General features: G+C 30.8%; 5 protein-coding genes across 5 annotated transcripts; all 5 read right to left on the bottom strand.

Moving 5' to 3' along the window:
* Nucleotides 1-1,464: 1,464 nt before the first annotated feature.
* On the bottom strand, nucleotides 1,465-2,570 carry LOC18105662 (hevamine-A). Its single transcript, XM_006374252.3, has one exon. The coding sequence runs from the start codon at nucleotides 2,523-2,525 to the stop codon at nucleotides 1,635-1,637; it is 891 nt and encodes a 296-aa protein (XP_006374314.1). The 5' UTR covers nucleotides 2,526-2,570; the 3' UTR covers nucleotides 1,465-1,634.
* Nucleotides 2,571-8,239: 5,669 nt separating this feature from the next.
* LOC127904339 (acidic endochitinase-like) lies at nucleotides 8,240-9,371 on the bottom strand. The gene has a single exon (XM_052447329.1). The coding sequence runs from the start codon at nucleotides 9,328-9,330 to the stop codon at nucleotides 8,446-8,448; it is 885 nt and encodes a 294-aa protein (XP_052303289.1). The 5' UTR covers nucleotides 9,331-9,371; the 3' UTR covers nucleotides 8,240-8,445.
* A 6,167-nt stretch (nucleotides 9,372-15,538) lies between these two features.
* Nucleotides 15,539-16,645, bottom strand: LOC18105663 (acidic endochitinase). Its single transcript, XM_006374253.3, has one exon. It carries the CDS (start codon nucleotides 16,626-16,628, stop codon nucleotides 15,744-15,746), a length of 885 nt encoding a protein of 294 aa, XP_006374315.3. The 5' UTR covers nucleotides 16,629-16,645; the 3' UTR covers nucleotides 15,539-15,743.
* A 2,862-nt stretch (nucleotides 16,646-19,507) lies between these two features.
* On the bottom strand, nucleotides 19,508-20,632 carry LOC18105664 (acidic endochitinase). The gene has a single exon (XM_006374254.3). It carries the CDS (start codon nucleotides 20,591-20,593, stop codon nucleotides 19,709-19,711), a length of 885 nt encoding a protein of 294 aa, XP_006374316.2. The 5' UTR covers nucleotides 20,594-20,632; the 3' UTR covers nucleotides 19,508-19,708.
* A 5,798-nt stretch (nucleotides 20,633-26,430) lies between these two features.
* LOC112324307 (acidic endochitinase) lies at nucleotides 26,431-27,655 on the bottom strand. Its single transcript, XM_024586304.2, has one exon. It carries the CDS (start codon nucleotides 27,535-27,537, stop codon nucleotides 26,653-26,655), a length of 885 nt encoding a protein of 294 aa, XP_024442072.2. The 5' UTR covers nucleotides 27,538-27,655; the 3' UTR covers nucleotides 26,431-26,652.
* Nucleotides 27,656-27,858: the final 203 nt, after the last annotated feature.

Below are 27,858 nucleotides of genomic sequence, written 5' to 3'. Positions count from 1 at the left end.
TATATATTGTCTTTGTTTTTTTTATCTCAAAACACTAACAAAAAAAAAATTTCATAAATTTTTTTTTATTTAACTCGAAACATCAATTCAAGAAAAAATATTAATTGAGAGCTTTGAAGTCTTAAATGTTCTCTGGCACTAAGCTTTTTGTTAATTTTTCTCAAAATGCTCTAACGTGATTATTGAATGTGATCATATAGTATTAAAATATAATTTTATTATTCTTAAAAATAGATAAATGACATTAATTGTGGCTACAAAGCATGTCACTTTTATAAAAATCTAATGACATCGAACTTTAGACTTCGAATCAAGAGAGAATCTTTGTACCTGGGATAATTATTTGTATTATAGTTATAATTCAAACATAAGCAAGGATATAAACACACAATTACAGTATAATATTGACATTAATATATTAATTCTTGAAAGATTAGAATACAAATCAGATTGATTTATTTTCTTTTTCAGGGGCTCATTTGAAATGATTTTTGTGAAGTTACCACCTGAACCAATTTCCAGTCATCCTCGGTAAAAGCCTCACTTTTTGCAATATCCCCTAGGGGCGGGGACGCCACTAGCCCAATTGGCAGCCTTCTGAACCTCTCGGGTTCGCTCCTCGAACTCGTCACTGATTTCCTTTTCTTTTTCCTCTGCCTGGGTGTTGATTTTGAAAGTGGACATGGCTGCTTACATGGTTCTTGTTGCAGACAAGGATTGGGATGGTATAAGATTCTGAGTGGAGAACAAAGTTGATTTTCATGCTGTTTCCCTCGTTAAAGATGCAAAAGTAGTTCATGAATTGAAGAATTATCTACAAAGTAATATATCTATTAATATGTTCACCCAAAAAAGGAAATTTGAGTTGCATAACAATCCAGCTTACTTAACTCAAACAAAAAAAAATTCCCATTTGGCAGGCTGTGGTGCAGATATACATGTGATTGTAAGAATTGAAAGTGCAGATTCTAATACCAAATTTACATTCAATAATCACAGCATCTGATGGGCCGGGAAGTCATCGGAATCCTTAGAGGTCCATTGAGTTGCTGAGGATTTAGGTACTATTCAGATGTAGTTGATCGGATCCAGTTATCATGACTGGTCTTGGATTTTTTCTATGTGGAGCATATTTTTTATTACTGTTCTTGAAAATGGAAAATGTTTTTTGTTTCTGCTATTGCCACCGGCCACTTGGTTTCCTAGGTGAGTACTGGCTGCTTTTTTTCCCTTCCTTTTGTGCTACAAAATGCTGGAGCTTCGATTTTTTTTTTCTAGTTCAGATGAATCTGACATTCTCTAACCAGAGTTGATTTCAGAGGGAATTTTTTTTGGATGGCAGTGATGACCAATAGGAAATGACATCATCATTGGTGGCAACTTTATACAGTTTGGACTTGAAGTTGAGTAGTTTTTATTTTGATATTGTAGGAAGAGATAATGAAGTTGTTCATACGTGGCAGATAAGAAATGTGATTGAGGCCAGAATGGCTTTACCCATTAGTACCAGAAATAGTTGACAAAGAAAGTCAACGTTGAATAAACATTACAATTCAGGAAGTGCCCGCAGAGTGATTAATGGGGACATGAGTTTTATTATCTTAGATTATCTTAAGTAGGACTAATTCAATGTTTCATACACTGCTGATAATGGAGGGACTGTACCCATTCTGATCATCCCAGTACTTTGACCAAAGCATGACACCTCCATACTTGGGTGACTTCTTTATCACCGGAAGAATTTGAGAAGTCAACACATCTGGTGGAATGTACCCGCTTCCGGCTGCCGAAGGAGCTGCCGGCAAGCCTAGAAATATCTTTCCTGCGTCTATTGATGTAGTCCAACGATTCCATGAATTTAAGAGGTTAGTTGTGTTACCTGAACTATACTGGCAAGGACGGTTGTTGTAGAATTGGACCCAGACATAGTCAAAAAGACCAGTATTAAGGGCAGTCCCTAAATTACTGTCTGGGAATGGACACTGAGGAGCTGCTGCTAAATACACTTTTCTTCCATATTTAGATAAGAAACGAGCAAGATCCTCCCAATATAGAGTTGATCCTTGCTCGATGTCAAAATCAATGCCATCAAGAACAGCATCACCTAGAGGACGAGAAGATGATTGTCCACCTAAGAAATTGTTCCACAAGTAATCTGCTACGTTTTTGGCATCACCTTTAGAGGCTAGAGAATAGTTTCCAATGCCACCACCGAGAGAAAGCAGCACCTTAATCCCTTGCTGCTGACAACTTTTGATGCCACCGCTGACAATTGTACAGCCACCGTTTGCTGGGTTGCAATGTCCAGCAAGGTTCATTTCTGGGGTTTGACCATTGCCAAACTTGTTGAGAAAAGCTATGTTAACATAAGCATATCTTCCCGTGGCACATGTTTGTGCTAGAGTTCCTTCATTGCCATTTTGACCCCAGTAGATTGAAATCCCACCAGCAGCATGAGAGGATTTAATTAGCAAAAGGACCAGGAGAGGAAGGAGAAGCAGGGTGGCTTGAGAATATTTGGCCATATCTGCCAAGTATCCAAAAGGTTTGGATTGTTTCTTGTGCCTCTAATGGGCAAAGGATTGCCGATTATATAAGAACCCTAGAGGGCCTCCACTAGGAAACTTTGACCCTACGAAAGCAACATCTGCTTTGCTAGCTGTTTGCATTCAAATAATCGGTGAGAGGTCTCCAAGCCGAGTTGGTTGACTTCAAATAAGGAGATTTTATTCTCCAGAATCCAAATATTTTCACTTTAAAGTTTTAAAGAAATGATTTTGCACACCTCCTCGTCAAAGAGATTAGAATCAATAGTAATTTTTATTTTTATTCTTTTACAAGAAAGGAATGTCAAGGTCAATTGTGCATCCAATATTAAATGTGTATTCGGTACAGTGGGAGTAAGGTAATTTTTAAAAATATTTTTTAATTGAAAATATATTAAAATGATATATATTTTAGATTTTATTTTATTTTTTATAATAGCATGTTAAAATCGTAGAAAAATATCTTAAAAATATAATTTAATAATATTTTAAATAAAAAACAGTTTAAAAAATATTTTGAAAAACAGATTCAACCACAAAAACAAGTATTTACCAAGGTTTTATTTAACATTGTTGTCCAACCATATTTTAAAAAAAAAATTAGCTTTAAATTAATATTTTCTTATCATTTTTTTATTGTAATATTAAAAATAAATTAAAAAAATAAAAAAAAAATATTATTTTGATATATTTTTAAATAAAAAATCCTTAAAAAATAATATCTATAATATTTTTATCAAACTCTAGTAATGCTGTTGAAAGGCTTTTAACTTACCTCCATGTCTCATCAATTCTCCCTTCATAATTAAATTTTAATTTAGTCTTCTCCAAGTTCAAATAACCACATATCTAACTTTTCCAGCACATACAAAATAAAATAAAAATAAACCATGAAAGACTAATAATGCTGCTGAAGGCTTTTGACTTACCTCCCTGTTCTCATCACTTTTCGCTTCATAATTAAATTTTAATTTAGTTTTCTCCAAGTTCAAATAATCACATATCTAACTTTTCCTACACATACAAAATAAAATAAAAATAAAAATAAAATCATGAAAGATTAATAATGTTGTTGAAGGCTTTTGACTTACCTCCTTGTCTCATCACTTCTCACTTCATAATTAAATTTTAATTTAGTCTTTTTCAAGTTTAAATAACTACATATCTAACTTTTCTCACATATATAAAATAAAATAAAAATAAATTGACGAAAGAATTATTGTATCTAAATCAATTGTCAAACAACTTTTGACTTGAAGAAATACTTGCAAGATGCAACACTCTTATAATATCCAATACACCCTTACATGCCAATGAAAAGTTTTTTTTGTTTTTAATTGAAGTATTTTGTTGTCATTTTTTTATTTTTAATTGAAAAATAATATATTTGTTGTTTATAAGTTGATGATGAAAGATTGTTAAGAGATTAATGTGTGATTTTGGAAATAAGTGTATTTGAAAATATAGTAATAATTATTTTTAAAGTGTTTTTACTCAGAAATAAATTAAAATAATATTTTTTTTATTTTTTTATAATTTATTTTTAATATTAACATATCAAAACAATTAAAAAACACAAAAAAATTAAATTTCAATATCAAACACCCCTGAACAAACCAATTTATTATTATTTTCTTAAAAAATAGTGACTAACTTATAATTTGACCTGTTACTTTATTAATTATTCTAGCTCCCATGCCCAGGGACGGATGGTACCCAAGTGAAAAATGTTCAAACTTCCATGAAGTTAATTAAACAGCACCAATAAAACAAAAAACAACTCACATTTTACAGTGGTTATGCATTAAACTCTTTTCTCTTCAAAATCAACATTGTTTTGTACAAATTATTTTTGTGTTTAAAAATGTTTTTGAAAGATTTTTACTTTAAATTAATTTTATTTTTATGATTTTGATAATTTTAACATGATAGTATCAAAAATATTATTTTGATATTTTTCTTAATAAAAAATATTTAAAAAAGCAATCACTATTATAATTTCTCGTTATATAAACCCATCTCAGTAATTTATCATAGTAACTCTAAATTGACTTAAATAAATTTAAAATAATATTATTTTAAAATATTTTTTAAATTAAAACAATTTCACTGAATCAAGACACCAAGTTGAGTTAAGACGGGTTTAATAATAGTGGTTTCCTAAAGCGCAGTGCTATCTTTTCCATTGAAATAAAAAACAATATAGGACTTCAATTATGCTAGAAAATCATCAATTAACTTAGAAAATAAAAGAAAACAAAGCAAGAGGCAGATAGGCAACTTAGCTGAGTCAAGGAGCATTGAGGTGTTAGCTGGATAAGATAGAAGTTCAAACGTCACTGTTGTGGACGAGATGAATCACTACAAGAAGAAAAGGCCAGAACATGAGCAGACATGCATGTTTAACATATATAATGAATTGACCACTTTCTCTTCTAACTTATACAAAAATAATTAACAAGAGCTAATTGTAACAGGAATTTGTTAGGAGGGAAACAGTGATCCCCCTTTTCAGCACTTTGTTTTAATTTTATTTTTTATTTTTTAATTTATTGAGGTTAATAATTTATTTTGGTTTATTAGGTTGTTTCGAGTTTTTTTTGTGAATGAATTTTTTTTTAATTTCATCTTTCACTGTTTGGATTAATTGAGAATTAAACTTTATAATTTATTTTGATTTGCTTTTTATAATGCTATCTCAGTTTCATGATCTTAATCAAGAATTTGACGAGTTAAACTGAGTTGACTGGTGTATTTTTTTATCATTTTTTTTTCAATTTTATCCTTCAATATTTGATTAATTGGGAATTGAGTTTCATAAATTATTTTATTTTACTTTTTATTATGTTATATTGGTTTGATGATCTATGTTTGACATGTTAACTCTGGTTAAATTGAGTTTTTAAATTTTTTTAATATTAGATCAGTTGAGAATTAAGTTTCAATATATTTTTTATTTACTTTTCATGAAATTACCATAGTTATATTATTCAAATCATGATTTTTACATGTTAACTTAAGTTGATTTGACTGACTTTAATATTTTATCATCTCAATAAATTTTTAAAAAATATGCTATATTGAAATTTTTTTGTTAAATAATTTTTTTTTCTGATTGTTTAGATAATTTTTTAACTTGTAAAGTTTACACGTCACTTCATATGAGTTTTTATATATTTGTTTTCTTAAAAACACGCTAACTATAGATATTTTCTTAAACTTTTTTTTAAAAAAGTTTATCTGGCTTTGTAAATTATCTAATAACAAGTCAGCTTTATAAGTCAGATCGATTACTTGGGCGGCTACATGTATGATTTTTTTTTCCTAACTTCTAGAAGTTCTAAAGATTTTTTGAACTAGTTGGGTATTGAATATTTCAAACACAATAAACAAAATAAACCTACCAAATTCCAATCAAATAGAAAACAAAAGTGAAAGCCTAACAAATACACCTAACAAATTTAATTTTTTGGAAGAAAACTCTAAGTTAATTTTTCAAAAAATCTCAATAATGCTATAAAACTATAATTTCCTATGCACAGTCTCGAAGACCAACTTAGAGAAATATTAAATTTATTTCTTAAAAGCTAATCAATGGATAGTTATAATATAAGAAAATAATAATAAAATACTAAGCTATGTATGTAATTGAGTACATGAGATAATAATTATTTTCTAAAATCTATTATTTACTTACTAATTATATGAGAAAAATAGGAGAATAAATTCACGATTCATCTTTTTATCTCGAAAATATTAATTAAATTTTGGATGAATATATGTCTTTTGTTTTAAACAATTCATTGTTAAAATTAATCATTTACCTATTTTTATAACCAAATCTGAAAATACTAAAACTATTGTTGAAATGACTAAATCTTTCGTAATTAATAAAATTTAATACAAATTATGAACCACTATTCTTTCCCGTCAGAGTGGTTGTATAATCAAATTATTTATTTTTTAATTGGTTTCCTTATTTAATATATATCTATATAGTTTCTGTTCATAATAAAATTGCTTGGGTTATAGCAAAAACCGTATTTAGATTTTAGAATAGCTCTTATTTTGATTAAAGCAAATGATTAATTTATTGCTAGAATTTAGTATCTGGTATTTTTGAGATATCACTACCAGAAAATCGATAAATACAAACTGCAATACCGATGGAATCTTTTCGTCGGTAAATTTTCGAGGGATTTTTCCGACAGAAATATTCCCTCGGTATATACCGAGGGAATTACCGTGGGAAAAAAAAATTAAAACAAAGCAAAAAAAATGATGACGTGTCATTTTCACCGACGGAATAAATTTCATCGGTAATTCCGTTGATAAATCCATCAGTAAATCCGTTGGTAAACTGTGAACATTGTTCATCATGTCAATTACAAAGGGAATCGCCGACGGAGTTTTTCAGAACTGTTCACCTTCCAATTGCACTGTTAATTGTTATTCTTTACGGACAAAAACACTGACGGATTGAAAAGTCGTCGGTGTTATTTGGCGGTTTTCTGAAAAAATTCAATTAATTTAAAATTTTCATTTAAATATTACAGACGGAATCATCGACGGATTAAAAAATCGTCGGTAATTATTGGCGGTTTCTGAAAATTTTTTACAAAATTAAAAATTTAAATTAAATATTACCGATGGAATTACCGACGGAATAATTAAAAAATATTAATATTCAATTATCCGTCAGTAAATTTGTCGCTAATGCACCTCAATAAAAAGCATGAATGCTCTTATTTCACAAGAGATAGACTCATTTGTTATAATTCTTCTTCTTTTACTTCTTCTTCTTCTTCATCTTCTTCACTATATGTAAAAAACATTAATATCTATTTCTTTCTCTTCTTCTCTCCTCATCTCCTTCTCTTTTCCTCCATGCTCGGGTATGTCTTCTTCTTCTTTTATCCTCTTAGTTTTTTTTTAATTAATATGCTTTACAAAAAAAATTTCTCTCCTTAACTTCACTTGCAACTACATTAAGGTAAGATTTTTCTTTTTCTTCTTTTTTCATGATTTTTTCCCTATATTTGTTTTTTATTTTATTTTTAATTGTTTTTGTTCTTAATAATTGTATAAATGTTGTTGTGAGATTTGTTTTTCATATGAGACCAATTTTTAGTTGATTTATTTATAGGATTTTTAAATTTTTAGCAATTGCAACTTCATTTTTTTCATATGAATTTTTTTAGTTGAATTTATTTTTTTCATTTTATTTATTTGTTGAAAATTTGTTTAAGTTGATTTTCTTATTTTTTTTCCAAGCATTTTGAGTATATAATATACATTGTTGATTTATGTTAATTTAATTATTTTATAATTTTATAAAATGAATTTTTTAAAAAAATGTTTTTAAATAATTACCGACGGAATTACTGATGGAAGTTCCGTCGGTATATCCGTCGGTAAATCCGTTAGTAATAAAAAAATATTATTACCGAGGGATATACCGATGAAATGAAGCGGGTGATTTTAGTTTTTTATAACCAACAAATTTACCAACAGAAAAAACATTATCGACGAAAGATTCACTGACGGAGCATTTTCGCCGGTGATGCGTCGGTAAATTAATTACCGACAGAATATGTGTCTTACGCCGAAGGAAAAATTCAGATGTTAATACCCCCTGTTTAGTAGTGTTTGTTGAGCTTGATGAAAAAGAAAAAAGACTATAAGGAATTCACTGGTAATTAAATTGATTATATTTTCCTTGTCAGGGAACTATAATTTCGTTTTATTTAGCTTGAAATTTAAGTAAACATAATATTTTGATCGCCGCATACACTCTTTAGAACAAACATGCTGTGGCATATATATATATATATCAAATTTATTCATTATTCAGGAATCAGGAGCACACAGCATGGGGAAGAGCAGGGCTGAAAAAAATCTAGACACTGCCCTTTATAGCTGCACTATACCCGTTGTCATACTGCTTGCTCCAGAGCATCACGCCTCCATACTTTGGTGAACCCTTGATAGATGGAAGGACCTGAGAAATGAGCACATCGGCAGGGATGAATCCACCACTAGGGGCTGCCTCGGGAGCAGCAGGTAGTCCCAGGAATATTTGATTGGATTGAACTGTGGTCCATTGGTTCCATGCACTCAAGAGACCGGTAGCATCATTTACGTATTGACATGAAGGATTGTTATAGAATTGAACCCACACGTAATCAAATAGGCCAGTTTGGATTGCAGTGTCTAGATTAGCATCAGGGAAGATGCATTGTGGAGCTGCAGCTAAGTATACCTTCCTTTGTTGGCTAAAGCCATTAAGTGCCCTAGCAAGATCATCCCAGAACTGGCCTGAACCTGACTCGATGTCAAAATCAACCCCATCTAAGATGGCATCGCCTAGCGGACGTGAGCTGGACTGACCACCAAGGAAGTTATTCCAAATATAGTTTGCAACTTGCCCTGCATCGTCGGCCGATGAAAGGGAGTAGCCGCCTGCACCACCTCCAATGGAAAGTAGCACCTTGATTCCTTGATTTTGACAAGATGTAATGTCATTGCTTATGCCGGTGCAAGTACCGGCGCTGGGGTCACAATGGCCTGCTAGGTTCAGCACTGGAGATTGGCCATTGCCGAAACTAGATAGGAAAGCTACGTTCACAAATTGATAGTTTCCTGTGTTGCAAGTGTCAGCTAAGCTGCCTTCATTGCCATCTTGACCCCAATAGATGGCGATGCCTGCACCATTTGAGGGTTTGCATAAGGAGACAGCTAAGATGGATAGAAGAAGGGTGATAGCTTTTGCTTGGCAAGCCATCTTGGATCTCAAGCTTGTTCTGTGTATCAACAATGTGGAGACGGTACAAATTTATAGCTTCCGAGGACCATGCGTGTCTAGTTGTCTTAGTAGAAAAGTCTGATCACCGTGGTTTGTAGGCAAGAAATTTATAGCTTCGGAGGACCATGCGTGTCTAGTTGTTATAGTAGAAAAGTCAGATCACCATGGTTTGTGGGCAAGAAATTGTTGCCGCTCTCATTGAAAGTATAGAAGAATTCTGCATAAAAATAATGTAGACAAGAATAAAGCCTCCTCTTTTTTCTTTTTTTTTTAAATTAACTAAAGTGTCTAGAATAGTTTGCACCATTAAATTAACGATTATATAACGATTATATAACCCGCTCGAAAACTTATAAAATTCAAACTGATATCTAAAAAAAATTAAAAATCTAACTTGTAATTACCTTCGTAAAAAAAAAAGTCTCCTCTCCTTGTTTCGAGGCACATGGTTATTAAAGATTATACTGGTCTTCTCTATTTATAAATAGTAGGACCATGACGGTTTTGACTTGGCTGTCTAGGCAGATATGAGATATCATTTAAGTCCCTCAGTGAGTATCCTGGAATCAAAGGGGATGAGGGACTGTTTTTTGGGCAGTCTGAAATTGGTTTCCACTTTGACGATTCCATCAAATCCATCAAAAGCAGCCTATGAATTTCTTAGTTATTATTTGTTAGGTGTTGTGGTATACGCGGACTTACTTTTAAAATATCACAAAAATTTAATATCTAAAATAATTAGGTTTCACTGGAACATCGAATTTAAGAACGTTGAATTTAACTACTATACCAAACCCAACAATAATATTTATATATACCCACAATAATTTATATTATGAATATTTAACTTATCTGTCAAATTTTTTATGTATTTCAATCTTTCAAAAACAATTATGGATTTTCTTTGATAATAATAATAGTTTTTAAAATTTAATAATAATAATAATTTTTAATTTTACACTTCGAATCAAATCTATGGTTGTTTTCCAATAATGATAATATTTATTTTTAAAATTATTAATAATATTAATTACAATAAAAATAATAATATTTATAACACAAATAATACAATTTTTAATATTAATAATTATAATTATAATATATTTATAACACAAATAATAATATTTTTTATATTAATACTTTTAATTATAATAAAAATAATAATATTTATAAAACAAATAATAATATTTTTAAATATAATATTATCAATAAAAATAAAAATAAAAATAATTATAAGATAAATGATAATATTTTTAATATTAATACTATTAATTATAATAAAAATAATAATATTTATAACACAAATAAGACTATTTTTAATATTAATACTTTCAACTATAATAAAAATAATAATATTTCTAAGATAAATAATATTATTTTTTAAATAAATACTTTTAATTATAATAAACATAATAATATTGATAACACAAAAAATTATATTTAGAAATTCAAAACTCAAGAACAATGGGTCCTCCCTCAAGACCCAACCCAAGACCAATTGTTTTAGCACCCAAGAGAATTATAATAAAAATAATAATATTTATTTTATCAATAATTTGAATTATAATAATATTTTTGGTAGAATAATTATATTTAGAAATTCAAGAATATTTCTAACACAAATAATAATATTTTTTAGTAGAATATTTAGAATTATAATAAAACAATTAAACTTTATAGCACAAATAATTATATTTAGAAACCCAAAAATATTTCTAACACAACTAATAATATTTTTGAGATAAATATTTAGAATTATAATAAAAATAATAATATTTATAGCACAAATAATTATATGAAGAATTCCAAGAATATTTATAACACAAATAGTAATATTTTTTATATTAACACTTTGAATTATAATAAAAATAATAATATTTATAACACAAATAATAATATTTTTTATATGAATACTTTGAATTATATTTTTTAATCTTTAAAAAAATAATGGTTTTTCTTCAATAATAATAACAATATTTTTTAAATTTATTAATGATGATGATAATAATAATAATAATAATAATAATAATAATAATTTTAAATATAATATTATTAATTATAATAAAAATAATAATATTCATAATACAAATGATAATATTTTTAATATTAATACTATTAATTATAATAAAAATAATAATATTTATAATAAAAATAATAATATTCATAATACAAATGATAATATTTTTAATATTAATACTATTAATTATAATAAAAATAATAATATTTATAACACAAATAATACTATTTTTAATATTATTATTTTCAATTATAATAAAAATAATAATACTTATAAGACAAATAATATTATTTTAAAATTGAATACTTTTAATTATAATAAACATAATAATATTGATAACACAAATAATTATATTTAGAAACTCAAAACCCAAGCATTTTGAGTCCTGCCTCTGTACCCAATGCTCTTGGATCCTCCGTCATGACCCAATGCTCTTAGGTCCTGCATCAGGACCCAAGCTAAATGGGTTATAACGCGGGACCCAACAGAATTGGATCCTGATATAAGACCCAAGGCTAATTAGTTCAGCACACCAAGAGAATTATAATAAAAATAATAATATGTATACCACAATTAATAATATTTTTTTCTATTAATACTTTGAATTATAATAAAAATAATAATATTTATAGCACAAATAATTACATTAAGAATTTCAAGAATATTTATAACACAAATAATACTATTTTTTATATTAATGCATTTAATTATAATAAAAAAACAATATTTATAATACAAATAATATTATTTATAATATTAATAATAAATAATTTTTATAATATTTATAATACAAATAATAATATCATTGGGTATGGTTGCACAACAAGACCAAGGATATTGGGTCCAGCTACCCAGCCAGACCCAAGGGTATGACTAGTCCCTTCTTGAAGTACTTTGGGTCTGACAAATACTATTGGGTCTTGCTTGTTGGGTCTGGCTGCCAAGCCAGGCCCAATAGCTTTTGGTAGAGGATGTAATACCCCCAGCCGCAAACCCTCCCCCTCGCAATTGGCTGGCCCTAGTGTCCTGGCTTAAAGCCAAGCGCCAGGTGTCTACTTCTAGGGTCGTGCAACTCCATCAAAATCCTAAATAATCATTTTCTCCTCACTCAAAAGACAACCCCACTCCTCTGCAGTCTTTACAACTCTATATGGTAAGGGCAGCCCTACCATTACGTCTCCCCAACCCACTGTATTTTTAGCAAAGAGCAAACTCAAACAATGAAAACACTCACAATTTACAATAATTATTGCTATAGTGCCAAAACAATGCAATCCACAGTGCAAGAACTCATAATCTACAGTAACTCCTTTTATAGTAAAACATTGATCTCTTTTAGTTATAGTTAATAATAGTTATTAAGGCGCTATTTGTTTTTCCAATTGAAATCGTGTTTTATGATTTTTTTATTTTTTTTTGTTTGAAATTATTTTTTTAGTATTTTTGGATTATTTTGAAATGATGATATCAAAAATAATTTTTTTTTTAAAAAATATTATTTTCATGTATTTCCGAACGAAAAACACTTTAAAAACATAAGGTAAACCCGGTACAGTAGTTGACCAAGTAACTTACTAACTTGAAATTTAACTTAGAATAAGTTTTTTTTTTTGGAACTTTTTTAGAAAGTAATATTGGCAAATATGAGTGACTTAACCGTCAACATGTGATCTAGTTAACCTAGCTAAACCTGCCAAAGGCTTGAACTAAGTTTCTCTTTTAACTGTTTTGGACATTGATATGGTTAAATTTGAGTGACTTGATATGTTAGCCTGTAATCTAATTGATCCAATAAAAAACCGAGTGAGACTCAACTGAGTCAACTTTATTTTTTTTATCCAAAAAGATAATATTTTATTAAAAAAACTATAGAAATTGATCTACTAACCCAATAACTTTATGTGATTGGCAGCCAAACACACCATTTACTTAAAATTTAAATTTATTTTAGCTTAAAATTAGTTTTTTAATTGTTTTTATGTGATAATATTAAAAATTAATTTTAAAAATTAAAATAATATTATTTTATTATATTCTTAAATAAAAAATATTTTAAAATTTTACGGCCCTTCCCGGCCATATTTTGAAGAAGGGAAGACATCAGTAATTCATGCTAGCTCGCAAGAGCTGATCACGTGAAAACCTTGTCATACTATTATCCACACTAGTGCTTCTCTCGACCACTGCCTTGGAGTTAACAATAATATATCGTCAAGATACTCACTTTTTTCCGTACTGTACTCTAGCTAAGCAATATTGTGTTAAAATCATAAAAATTTCCCCTGTTCTGGAATTTATTTTCTTTCAACAATGCATATACTAAACTAGTAATAATCAAATTAAAAAAAAAATCCAAATCAATCTAGAATATTAAAAAATATAATTTTGTTTTATTTAGTGTGAGATCAAGTTCAAGTATACAATTATATATTTTATTTGTTAGAGAATAATATAAATCATATCTTGGGGTCTCACATAACAGTTTAAGCTATTTAATTGAGATGATTTATTGACATGGTATCAGAACTTGATGACCAAGCAGTCACGAGTTCGAATCTCAGCATCCCTGTTTATTTGATAAAAATTAAGTACAAGGTAATATGAGTATGTACAAGTTCACTTGAGAGAGTACTGAGAAAGTATGTTAGAGAATAATATAAATCATATATTAAAATCTCATCTAATAATTTAAGATACTGAGTCGAGAGGGTTTGATATTATTGCCAACAGGTGAATGCTACACCCAGAATAACATAGGATGATAGCATGAAGAGAAAGGCTGCAAGACTTAGACACTGCCCTTTATAGCTGCACTGTACCCCATTGTGAAATTACAAAGAGGATCTGACTTTGGTTTGATTGCCTTTGGCTGCTTCGGTGCCCAAACTCCCTGCAAATTTGGAACCCAGCTAGCGAAAGATGCAAATTTTCTTTCCCTCTGTCTCCTAGTTTGAGGTTTTGAGCAACAATGAGTCCATTTTTATTGTAGATTTTGTGAACAACACCACCGAGACTCTGACGGTACCTAAAAACGCGTGCATTCAAACATATAATTTAGCTATGCTTATCTTCTTTCTCCATCAATGATGAAAAGCGCACATGCGAACTCAAAATAATATGTATACACAGTATGGGGAGAAAATAGATTTCAAATGAATATTCATCTGCATTACTGTTTCAATGACAACATAAAACAATACTATGAACACAGAGGGCTTCATGGGAAGGGAACTCCAGAACACAGAGCAGTTACGTTCACCAAATTGATATGCTATGAACCATATGAATAATTCGAAAGCAGATCCCAAAATCAATGTTCCCATATCAATAAAAGAAGCCCCTTCAACATTTGGGCTTTAGGAAAAGGTACAGACACAGAATAATACACGAAAAAAAAGAGAAGAAATTAATAGCAGGCACCAGCAATTCCCATTTTGCACAGCACCAAACTATAAACAATAGTACACTTCAGAAATTCTCAAGAGGTGCTCAAAAGTTGATTGTTTCATGAATAAAAGATAAGTAACGATAAGTAACAATCAAAAGAATAAGGATCAAATCTAAAAAATAAAAAATTTAAATGATGAAAAATTAAAATAATAATAATTAACTTTTCATAAATTATTTCAAATAAAATAAGTAACAATCAAATGAATGAGGACCAAATTTGATCGATAAAAAATTTCAATTAAAAAATGATAAGGAAAAAGCAAATAACAATTATAAAAATAAGGACCAAAATTAATATAAAAATTAAATTCTAAGAGATAAAATTAAAAAACAAATATTCAAAACAAAATGGGTTTTAGGCTCCTTTTGGGAACGCATTCCCTCAAATTTTTTTAAAAAATATCATTTTAATGTATTTTTAAGTAAAAAATACTTTAAATCGTAACCGCTATCACAATCTCAAAGAATTATTTATTTGTGTTAACCTTAGTACCTCGTTGATTCAATATTCATTTGTTTGACTACTTTTCTTTCTTTCACATTTTGCCTTTGAAAATGTCAGCAAATTAATATATCAAGGGATTTGCATTCATGGATCGAGTGGAAAAATTTAGACACCCCAGTTGAATTTTGAAGGCTCTTAGAAGGCATAAAGTTACTCCACAACCACAAGACTTTTGTTGAGCTTGATGAAAAAGAAAAAAAAAACACTATAAGGAATTCACTGGTAAATTGATTATAATATTTTCCTTGTCAGGGAACTATAATTTCGTTTTATTTAGCTTGAAATTTAAGTAAACATAATATTTTGATCGCCGCATACACTCTTTAGATCAAACATGCTGAGGCATATATATATACATATATCAAATTTATTCAGGAATCAGGAGCACACAGCATGGGGAAGAGCAGGGCTGAAAAAAATCTAGACACTGCCCTTTATAGCTGCACTATACCCATTGTCATACTGCTTGCTCCAGAGCATCACGCCTCCATACTTGGGTGAACCCTTGATAGATGGAAGGACCTGAGAAATGAGCACATCAGCAGGGATGAATCCACCACTAGGGGCTGCCTCGGGAGCAGCAGGTAGTCCCAGGAATATTTGATTGGATTGAACTGTGGTCCATTGGTTCCATGCACTCAAGAGACCGGTAGCATCATTTACGTATTGACATGGAGGATTGTTATAGAATTGAACCCACACGTAATCAAAGAGGCCAGTTTTGATTGCAGTGTCTAGATTAGCATCAGGGAAGATGCATTGTGGAGCTGCAGCTAAGTATACCTTCCTTTGTTGGCTAAAGCCATTAAGTGCCCTAGCAAGATCATCCCAGAACTGGCCTGAACCTGACTCGATGTCAAAATCAACCCCATCTAGGATGGCATCGCCTAGCGGGCGTGAGCTGGACTGACCACCAAGGAAGTTATTCCAGATATAGTTTGCAACTTGCCCTGCATCGTCGGCCGATGAAAGGGAGTAGCTGCCTGCGCCACCTCCAATGGAAAGTAGCACCTTGATTCCTTGATTTTGACAAGATCTAATGTCATTGCTTATGCCGGTGCAAGTACCGGCGCTGGGGTCACAATGGCCTGCTAGGTTCAGCACTGGAGATTGGCCATTGCCGAAACTAGATAGGAAAGCTACGTTCACAAATTGATAGTTTCCTGTGTTACAAGTATCAGCTAAGCTGCCTTCATTGCCATTTTGACCCCAATAGATGGCGATGCCTGCACCATCTGAGGGTTTGCATAAGGAGACAGCTAAGATGGATAGAAGAAGGGTGATAGCTTTTGCTTGGCAAGCCATTTTGGATCTCAAGCTTGTTCTGTGTTTCAACAATGTGGAGACGGAACATATTTATAGCTTCTGAGGACCATGCGTGTCTAGGTGTCTTAGTAGAAAAGTCTGATTACCGTGGTTTGTGGGCAAGAAATTGGTGCCGTTCTCATTGAAAGTATAGAAGAATTCTGCATAAAAATAATGTAGACAAGAATAAAGTACCATGGTTATTAAAGATTATACTGGTCTTCTTTATTTACAAATAGTAGGACCAGGACGGTTTGGCAGATACCATTTAAGTCCCTCAGTGAGTTTCCTGGAATCAAAGGGGAATTAGGGACTGTTTTTCTGGCAGTCTGAAATTGGTTTCCACTTTGACGATTCCATCAAAAGCAGGCGATGAATTTCTTAGTTATTAAGTTGCTGTTTGTTTTTCCAATTGAAACCGTGTTTTATGTTTTTTTTTTTGTTTTTTTGTTTAAAAATAATTCTTTTAGTATTTTTAGATTGTTTTGAAATTTTGATGTTAAAAATAATTTTGTATTTTAAAAATATTATTTTCATGTATTTTTTAGCGGAAAATACTTTAAAAAACAACCGTTACTTTACTTCCAAACACAATCTAAACCCTGTGCGACAGTTGACCGGGTAACTTACTAACTTGAGATTTAACTTAGAATAGTTTTGTTTGAACTGTTTTATACAGTGATAGAATAGTTTTGTTTGCACTGTTTTAGACAATGATACAGTAAAATACAGTAACTTGATTGTCAATTCGTGATCTAGTTGACCCGGCTAAACTCGTCTGGGATTTTAACTGAGTTTTTTTATAACTATTTCAGGCATTGATATGATTAAATTTAAGTGATTTGACAGGTCAATCGGTAATCTACTTGACCCAATCAGAAACCAAGTGAGACTTAGCCGAGTCAACTCTAAATTTTTTATCTAAAATGTTCTATAGAAAATGATTTATTAACCCAATAACTTTGTGATTTGCAGCCAAAACACTATTTTTTTTAAATTTGAATTTGTTTTAGTTTAAAATTAGTTTTTTAATTGTTTTTTTAATTATTTTGATATGCTATATCAAAAATAAATTTAAAAAAATATTATTTTTATACTTTCTAAAATAAAAAACATTTTAATCTTTTAACACTCTCCCATGTAATGCCGTAATCCGGTCATATTTTGAACACAACTATAATTCACGCTAAAAAAAATTAACGAGGAAAAACCTCTCGCAGGCTACCTCGCAAGAGCTGATAACGTGAAAACCTTGTCATACTATTATCCACACAAAAAGTGCACCTCTCGACCAATGCCTTGGAGTTAATAATAATATATCCTAAGAAACTCACTCTTTTTCCCGTACTGTAGTTTAGCTAAGCAATCTTGTGTTAAAATCATAAAAAAATTTCCCTGTTCCAGAATTTATTTTCTTTCAATAATACATCTACTAAACTAGTAATAATCAAATTAAAAAAAAATCCAAATCAATCTAGATTAATTTTCTCATCAGGTAATATAATTTTGTTTCATTTAGTGTGGGATCAAGTTCAAGCATACAGTCATATTTTTTATTGCCAACAAGTGAATGCTACACTCAGAATAACATAAGATGATAGCATGAAGAGCAAGGCTGCAAGACGGAGACACTGCCCTTTGTAGCTGCACTGTACTCATTGTCAAATTACGAAGAGGATCTGGTTTCATTGCCTCTGGCTGCTTCGGTGCTCAAACTCTCTGCAAATTTGGAACCCAGCTAGCAAAAGATGCAAATCTTCTTGTCCTCAGTCTCCTGGTTTGAACATCAACGAATTTTCGAGCATGCTCCTCCTGATTCATCCCTTGGGGGCTTTGACGCTCATTTTCCACCTGTCTAAGGGACTCATCTTCTGCTGAAACTGAGTCAATGATTCTATTATCATCATCCATTTCATCTCGTTCTATTTCTTCTCTCCGGGTTTGATTACTGTCCTCACTGTTGAGGATAGAATAATTAGGCAATTCATCTTCCTCGGAGAACAACAACGAGTCCACTTTTTTTTGTAGATTTTGTGAACAACACCGCCGAGACTCTGACGGTACCTGAAAACGTGTGCATTCAAACATATAATTTAGCTATGCTTATCCTTCTTTCTCCATCAATGATGAAAAGCGCACATGCGAACTCAAAATAATATGTTTACATAGTATGGGGAGAGAATAGATTTCAAATGAATATTCATCTGCATTACTGTTTCAATGGCAACATAAAACAATACTTCATAGAGAGCTTCATGGGAAGGGAATTCCAGAACACAGAGCAGTTACGTTCACTAAATTGATATGCTATGAACCATATGAATAATTTGAAAGCAGATCCCAAATTCAATGTTCCCATATCAATAAAAGAAGCCCCTTCAACATTTGGGCATTAGGAAATGGTACAGACACAGAATAATACACGTTATTTAGATTTTAGAATAGTTCTTAGTTTGATTAAAGCAAATAATTAATTTATTGCTAGATTTTAGTATCTAGTATTTTTAAGATATTAAATTGTGGGTTTAAAAGGAAATAACCCGCTGTTTAATTTAAATAAAACGGTAAGTTTTAATCTAAATAATTGATTATTACATTCCCATTTCTTGCTCATCCTCCATTAAAACGGGTTTTATTTCTGTTAGCCTTAGTCTCGTTGATTCAAAATTCATTTGTTTGACTACTTTTCTTTCTTTCACATTTTAACTTTGAAAATGTCAGCAAATTAATATATCAAGGGATTCACATTCATGGATCGAGTGGAAAAATTTAGACACCCCAGTTGAGTTTTGAAGACTCTTAGAAGGCATAAAGTTACTCCTCAACCACAAGACTTTTGTTGAGCTTGATGAAAAAGAAAAAAAAAACACTATAAGGAATTCACTGGTAAATTGATTATATTTTCCTTATCAGGGAACTATAATTTCGTTTTATTTAGCTTGAAATTTAAGTAAACATAATATTTTGATCGCCGCGTACACTCTTTAGATCAACATGCTGTGGCATAAATATATACATATATCAAATTTATTCAGGAATCAGGAGCACACAGCATGGGGAAGAGCAGGGCTGAAAAAAATCTAGACACTGCCCTTTATAGCTGCACTATACCCATTGTCATACTGCTTGCTCCAGAGCATCACGCCTCCATACTTGGGTGAACCCTTGATAGATGGAAGGACCTGAGAAATGAGCACATCAGCAGGGATGAATCCACCACTAGGGGCTGCCTCGGGAGCAGCAGGTAGTCCCAGGAATATTTGATTGGATTGAACTGTGGTCCATTGGTTCCATGCACTCAAGAGACCGGTAGCATCATTTACGTATTGACATGGAGGATTGTTATAGAATTGAACCCACACGTAATCAAAGAGGCCAGTTTTGATTGCAGTGTCTAGATTAGCATCAGGGAAGATGCATTGTGGAGCTGCAGCTAAGTATACCTTCCTTTGTTGGCTAAAGCCATTAAGTGCCCTAGCAAGATCATCCCAGAACTGGCCTGAACCTGCCTCGATGTCAAAATCAACCCCATCTAGGATGGCATCGCCTAGCGGACGTGAGCTGGACTGACCACCAAGGAAGTTATTCCAGATATAGTTTGCAACTTGCCCTGCATCGTCGGCCGATGAAAGGGAGTAGCTGCCTGCGCCACCTCCAATGGAAAGCAGCACCTTGATTCCTTGATTTTGACAAGATCTAATGTCATTGCTTATGCCGGTGCAAGTACCGGCGCTGGGGTCACAATGGCCTGCTAGGTTCAGCACTGGAGATTGGCCATTGCCGAAACTAGATAGGAAAGCTACGTTCACAAATTGATAGTTTCCTGTGTTACAAGTATCAGCTAAGCTGCCTTCATTGCCATTTTGACCCCAATAGATGGCGATGCCTGCACCATCTGAGGGTTTGCATAAGGAGACAGCTAAGATGGATAGAAGAAGGGTGATAGCTTTTGCTTGGCAAGCCATTTTGGATCTCAAGCTTGTTCTGTGTATCAACAATGTGGAGACGGAACATATTTATAGCTTCTGAGGACCATGCGTGTCTAGGTGTCTTAGTAGAAAAGTCTGATTACCGTGGTTTGTGGGCAAGAAATTGGTGCCGTTCTCATTGAAAGTATAGAAGAATTCTGCATAAAAATAATGTAGACAAGAAAAAAGTGCCATGGTTATTAAAGATTATACTGGTCTTCTCTATTTACAAATAGTCGGACCAGGACGGTTTGGCAGATACCATTTAAGTCCCTCAGTGAGTTTCCTGGAATCAAAGGGGAATTAGGGACTGTTTTTTTAGCAGTCTGAAATTGGTTTCCACTTTGGCGATTCCATCAAAAGCAGGCTATGAAATAATTTCATAGCTAGAAGTGCTGATTTATTTCGCGGTTGAAGCCGTGTTTTATAATTTTTTAATTTTTTTTATTTAAAATTAAATTTTATAATATTTTGGATTGTTTTAATATGTTAATATTAAAAATATTTTTTTAAAAAAAATAATAATATTATTTTCATGTATTTCCAAGTAAAAAACACTTTGAAAAAGAATCGCTACTACACTTAGAAATACAACTTTAACCCATTACAACCTAACTAGTTTACCAGATAACTTACTAATTTGAAATTTAACTTAGAATAAGTTTTTTTTTTGTAACTTCCTCAAATTATAATGTCATGAAATCTCAAACATTTATTTACTAATGTCAAGTATTGAATAATATATCTAAGATTATGAAATTTATTTTTTTGAAAATTTCGACAAAATTTTCTCTATTTTTGTTGGTACCAAATTATCAACAACACTTATATTATATGTCATTACAGCTTTCATCTTGATCCAATCATCTTGGATCACATCTCATTCATGGTATTTTTAAAAATTGTTCCATGGAAGCATGTGATTCAGTTTAGAATGAAAGACAAATTAGCACCTAGGTATATTGAGGCATATAAAATTATAGAAAGAATTGGGACGGTTGCCTATCAAATATTATTGCCACCACATTTAGATAGGATACACAATGTGTTTCATGTTTCGATGCTGCGGAAAGCAAACTTGGATCCTGCACGAATTTTGCCATAAATTCCGATGGAAGTACAAGAAGATTTAACTATGGAGGTACAACCTGTGTAAATTATGGACCGAAGTATAAAGGAATTACAAAATAAAAAGGTGTCGTTAGTAAATGTATTGTGGAGAAACTCTCGAATAGAAGAAGAAACCTAGGAGAGAGAGTCAGAAATGAAGAAGAAATATCCCGGATTATTTTCTTACATAGGTATGAATTTAAATTTCAAGGATGAAATTTTTGATAACCCGATTGAGAGTTATAAATTTTTTTTTTATTTTGCATAAGACTAGTCAATTTATTATTTTTCACCCAGAGAAGTTACAGTTTTAGACAATGACTAGGTACTTAACCCACGCTTCTCCGCATGTTAGATATTCTTTTTTCTCCGCATGTTATATAATTTTTTTGACATATTGTTGTATTTAAAAAAATTCTTAGTGAAAATAAAAAAGATTAAGCCATTTTACTGACCCCCTTGCTCATCACTTCTCACTTCATAATTAAATTTTAGTTTAGTCCTCTCCAAATTTAAATAATCACATATCTAACTTTTCCGACTCATACAAAATAAAATCACCAAAAGACTTACTTTATATAAATCAATTGTCAAGGAACTTGTAACTTGAATAAATACGTGCAAGATGTAACACTCTTATAATATCCAATACACGCTTACATGCCAATAAAATGTTTTTTTTGTTTTTAATTGAATTATTTTGTTGTCATTTTTTGTTTTTAATTGAAAAAAAATGTATTTATTGTTTATAAGTTAATGATGAAAAAATGCCAAGAGATTAATGAATGATTTTCGAAACAAGAGTGTTTGGAAGAATAATAATAATTGTTTTTTAAATATTTTTTATTTGAAAATGTATTAAAATAATATTTTTTTAATTTTTTTAAAATTTATTTTTAAAATTAGCCCATAAAAATAATTTAAAAAAAATAAAAAAAATTAATTTGAAGAAAAAAATATTAAATTTTAATAATAATAATAATAATAATAATAAAAAACAAGTTGAAACTCTATATCAAGTACCCCTAAAGAGACCAATTAATTATTTTCTTAAAAAATTAGTGACTAACTTATAGTTTGACTGTTACTTTATTAATTATTCTAGTTGTCATGCCCAGAGACAGATGCTAGCCAAGTGAAAAATGTTAAAACTTCGATGAAGTTAATTAAGCAGCACTAATAAAAACAATAAAACAACTCCTTTCACATTTTACAGTGGTTATGCGTTAAACTCTTTTCTCTCTCTTTAATTTGAGCATTGTTTAGTACAAATTTAATATCAAGAGACTGTTTGTGCGCCTTTAAAAAGATTTTTTAAAAGATTTTTTAATTTTAAATTTATTTAATTTTTATAATTTTAAATAATTTTAATGTGTTGGTATTAAAAATAAATTTTAAAAATAAAAAATTATTATTTTAATATTTTTATAAATAAAAAACACTTTAAAAAACTATAACATTCCCTCACTACATAAACCCATCTTAGTAATGTCCCGATCCAAGATTTAGTTTAAAGTTTCAACAAATTAATTCTAATTAACTTGAATAAATTTAAAATGACAATATTTGAAGGTCTTTTTTTTTAACTAAAACATCGTATCTTAACTGAGTCAACACACCAAGTTAACCATTGACTTCAATTATGCTAGAAAATCATCAATTAACTTAGAAAATAAAAAACAAAGCACGTGGCAGGTAGGCAACTTAGCTGAGTCAAGGAGCATTTAGGTGTTAGCCGGATAAGATTGAAGTTCAAACGTCACTGAGTGTAAACGAGATGATGGATCACTAGAGGGTGTTTGGATCTGCTGTTGTGGCTGCGGTTAAAATTAAAAGTTGTTTTAAAATGTTTGGTTAATGCTAACCGTATTTTTTTTCACGTGGACCCCACTTAAAAACTGAGGACCAACCTCAGTTTGTGAAAAGCAACTTACCATTGCTTTTCGTTGCTGTGCTCTGCTTTTCGTTGTTGTGTTCTCCTCTCTCTCTCACCAACACTGTATAAATTTAATTAACATTGCAAACTTTCCGAGGGCTGTTTTGCCATGGAGCAAAAATACGAGTTTTCAATAAAATGAAAGACTATTTGTCAAAAGTAACTGAAGTAATATGTTTTTGTTTTACTTTTTTTTTTTAATAGTGGTATTACTAAAATAATCTCTTAAAAAAACTTGTTTGTGCAGAGGCTGTGTTGTAATTTTCTTTTTACATGAACATTAAAAATGCTTGAATACCTTTAGAATTGAATTTCTTATTTTACACCTCAAACTTGTTTGTGTTTTTTTTATATTTTTTACATTCATTTATGTCACCTGGACTATCACTAACTTATTTTTTTATTCTAATTTTTATTTTTATTTTAATTAATATTATTTTTTATTATATTTTTTTCAAATAGTTTGATAGGACACTGAAAAACTTTTATTAACGTACAAGGATTATGTAATCATAATTATAAAATAATAATGTTTTGCCATTATATATATATATAGATATATGTCCTTTTAGGTAATTTTACAATCAAACATCATACAAAAAGCATATTAACCAAACACAAGAAACTGTTTTTTTTCAACCATAATTTCAACCGCAGTTTTAACTAAACACATCAAATTTTAAAACAAACCTCACGAAAAGCACTTTTTATTAAACTGCTTTTTTTAAACCACAACCACAAAAGCAACCACAATACCAAACATGCTCTACTTAAAGAAAAGGCCAGAACATAGAACATGAGTAGACATGTATGTTTAACAACTATAATGAAGTAATATTATTACAGGGATACTATATGCTTGTATGATTGTTAATTTTAGGATATATGAGATTAGTTGAGGTACGTGTAAACTTGTTCGGACACCCATATTAATTTTTTTAAAAAAAACTAATTGTAACAGGAATTTGTGAGGAGGGGAGCAGTGATTCCCTCTTTTTAGCACTTTTTTTTTAAATTTTTTAATATTAGATTTATTGGGGTTGATAATTTATTTTGATTTGTTTTCTATAAAGTTATCATAATTCCACGATCCAAGTTACTAGTTTTGCAGGTTAACTTGGTTGCCTCTGTTTTTTTTGTTATTTTTTGTAGTTAAATTTTTTTATTTTTAATTTTATCCTTCACTGTTTGGGTTGATTAAGAATTAAATTTTATAATTTATTTCGGTTTGCTTTTTATAATGTTATCTTAGTCTTATGATTTGAATCAAGAGTTTGACGGGTTAAACGGAGTTGACTCGTGTATTTTTTTGTTATTTTTTTTCAATTTTATCCTTCAATATTAGACTGATTGAGAATTGAGCTTCATAACTTGTTTTGTTTTGTTTTCTATTAGGTTATATTGGTCTCATGAGCTTCATAACTTGTTTTGTTTTGTTTTCTATTAGGTTATATTGGTCTCATGATCTATGTTTGACATGTTAACTCTGATTGACTTGAGTTTTTTTTGTTATTTTTTATTTTTTTTAATTTATTTTTCAATATTGAGTTGATTGAGAATTGAGTTTTAATATGTTTTTTTATTTGCTTTTCATGAAATTACTACAGTCTCATAATCCGAATCATGAATTTTATATTAAAATTTTTAGTTAAATAATGTTTTTTTTTTCTATTGTTTAGATTATCTTTTAACTTGTATAGTTTACCGGTTCACTTCATATGAGTTTTTATGTAATTTATTTTTTATCTTCTTAAAAACACGCTAACTTAGATATTTTTTTTAATTTTAACTTTTTTAAGTTTATCTGGCTTTGTAAATTATCTAATAACAAGTCAGCTTTATAAATCAGATCGATTACTTGGGCGGCTACATGTATGATTTTTTTGAACTAGTTAGGTATTGAATATTTCAAACACAATCAACAAAATAAACCTACCAAATTCCAATCAAATAGAAAACAAAAGTGAATTCCTTACAAATACACCTAACAAATTTAATTTATTGGAAAAACAATATAAGTTAATCTTTCAAAAAATCTCAATAATGCTATAAAACTATAATTTCCTATGCACAGTCTCGAAGACCAACTTAGAGAAATATTAAATTTATTTCTTAAAAGCTAATCAATGGATAGTTATAATATAAGAAAAAAAAAATACTAAGCTATGTATAAAATTTACATAAGATAATAATTATTTTTTAAAGTTTATTATTTACTCACTAATTATATGAGAAAAATAGGAGAATACATTCACGATTCATCTTTTTATCTCAAAAATATAAATTAAATTTTGGATGAATATATGTCTTTTGTTTTAAACAATTCATTGTTAATTAAAATTAACCATTTTTACCTATTTTTATAGCTAAAAATATTAAAACTATTGTTGAAATGACTAAAGCTTTGGTAATTAACTAATAAAATTTAATATATATATATATAATTTTCTAAAAGCATATGAACTACTATTTTTTCCCGTCATGCATGACAGTACCCCAGTTGATTATAACATTTCCATTTCTTGTTCATCCTCCATTAAAACGGGTTTTATTTCTGTTAACCTTAGTCTCATTGATTCATTATTATTTGTTTGGCAACTTTTCTTTCTTTCACATTTTGCCTTTGAAAATGTCAGCAAATTAATATATCAAGGGATTTGCATCCATGGATCGAGTGGAAAAATTTAGACACCCCTTTTGAAGACTCTTAGAAGGCATAAAGTTACTCCACAACCACAAGACTTTTTGTTGAGCTTGATGAAAAAGAAAAAAAAAAGAAAAAACACTATAAGGAATTCACTGGTAAATTGATTATATTTTCCTTGTCAGGGAACTATAATTTCGTTTTATTTAGCTTGAAATCTAAGTAAACATAATATTTTGATCGCCGCAAACACTCTTTAGAACAAACATGCTGTGGCATATATATATATATATATATATATATATATATATATATATTCAGGAATCAGGAGCACACAGCATGGGGAAGAGCAGGGCTGAAAAAAATCTAGACACTGCCCTTTATTGCTGCACTATACCCATTGTCATACTGCTTGCTCCAGAGCATCACGCCTCCATACTTTGGTGAACCCTTGATAGATGGAAGGACCTGAGAAATGAGCACATCGGCAGGGATGAATCCACCACTAGGGGCTGCCTCGGGAGCAGCAGGTAGTCCCAGGAATATTTGATTGGATTGAACTGTGGTCCATTGGTTCCATGCACTCAAGAGACCGGTAGCATCATTTACGTATTGACATGAAGGATTGTTATAGAATTGAACCCACACGTAATCAAAGAGGCCAGTTTGGATTGCAGTGTCTAGATTAGCATCAGGGAAGATGCATTGTGGAGCTGCAGCTAAGTATACCTTCCTTTGTTGGCTAAAGCCATTAAGTGCCCTAGCAAGATCATCCCAGAACTGGCCTGAACCTGACTCGATGTCAAAATCAACCCCATCTAGGATGGCATCGCCTAGCGGACGTGAGCTGGACTGACCACCAAGGAAGTTATTCCAGATATAGTTTGCAACTTGCCCTGCATCGTCGGCCGATGAAAGGGAGTAGCCGCCTGCACCACCTCCAATGGAAAGCAGCACTTTGATTCCTTGATTTTGACAAGATGTAATGTCATTGCTTATGCCGGTGCAAGTACCGGCGCTGGGGTCACAATGGCCTGCTAGGTTCAGCACTGGAGATTGGCCATTGCCGAAACTAGATAGGAAAGCTACGTTCACAAATTGATAGTTTCCTGTGTTGCAAGTGTCAGCTAAGCTGCCTTCATTGCCATCTTGACCCCAATAGATGGCGATGCCTGCACCATTTGAGGGTTTGCATAAGGAGACAGCTAAGATGGATAGAAGAAGGGTGATAGCTTTTGCTTGGCAAGCCATTTTGGATCTCAAGCTTGTTCTGTGTATCAACAATGTGGAGACGGAACATATTTATAGCTTCTGAGGACCATGCGTGTCTAGTTGTCTTAGTAGAAAAGTCTGATCACCGTGGTTTGTGGGCAAGAAATTGTTGCCGTTCTCATTGAAAGTATAGAAGAGTTCTGCATAAAAATAATGTACAAAGTCTAAAGTCTTCTCTTCTTGTTTCGAGGGACCATGGTTATTAAAGATTATACTGGTCCTCTCTATTTATAAATAGGAGGACCATGACGGTTTTGACTTGGCTGTCTAGGCAGATACCATTTAAGTCCCTCAGTGAGT

Source organism: Populus trichocarpa, chromosome 15 (genome assembly GCF_000002775.5).
Source record: "Populus trichocarpa isolate Nisqually-1 chromosome 15, P.trichocarpa_v4.1, whole genome shotgun sequence".
Classification (NCBI taxonomy): domain Eukaryota; kingdom Viridiplantae; phylum Streptophyta; class Magnoliopsida; order Malpighiales; family Salicaceae; genus Populus; species Populus trichocarpa.
The sequence above is the reverse complement of the archived record's forward strand: the minus strand, read 5'-3'. Positions and strand labels throughout refer to the sequence as shown.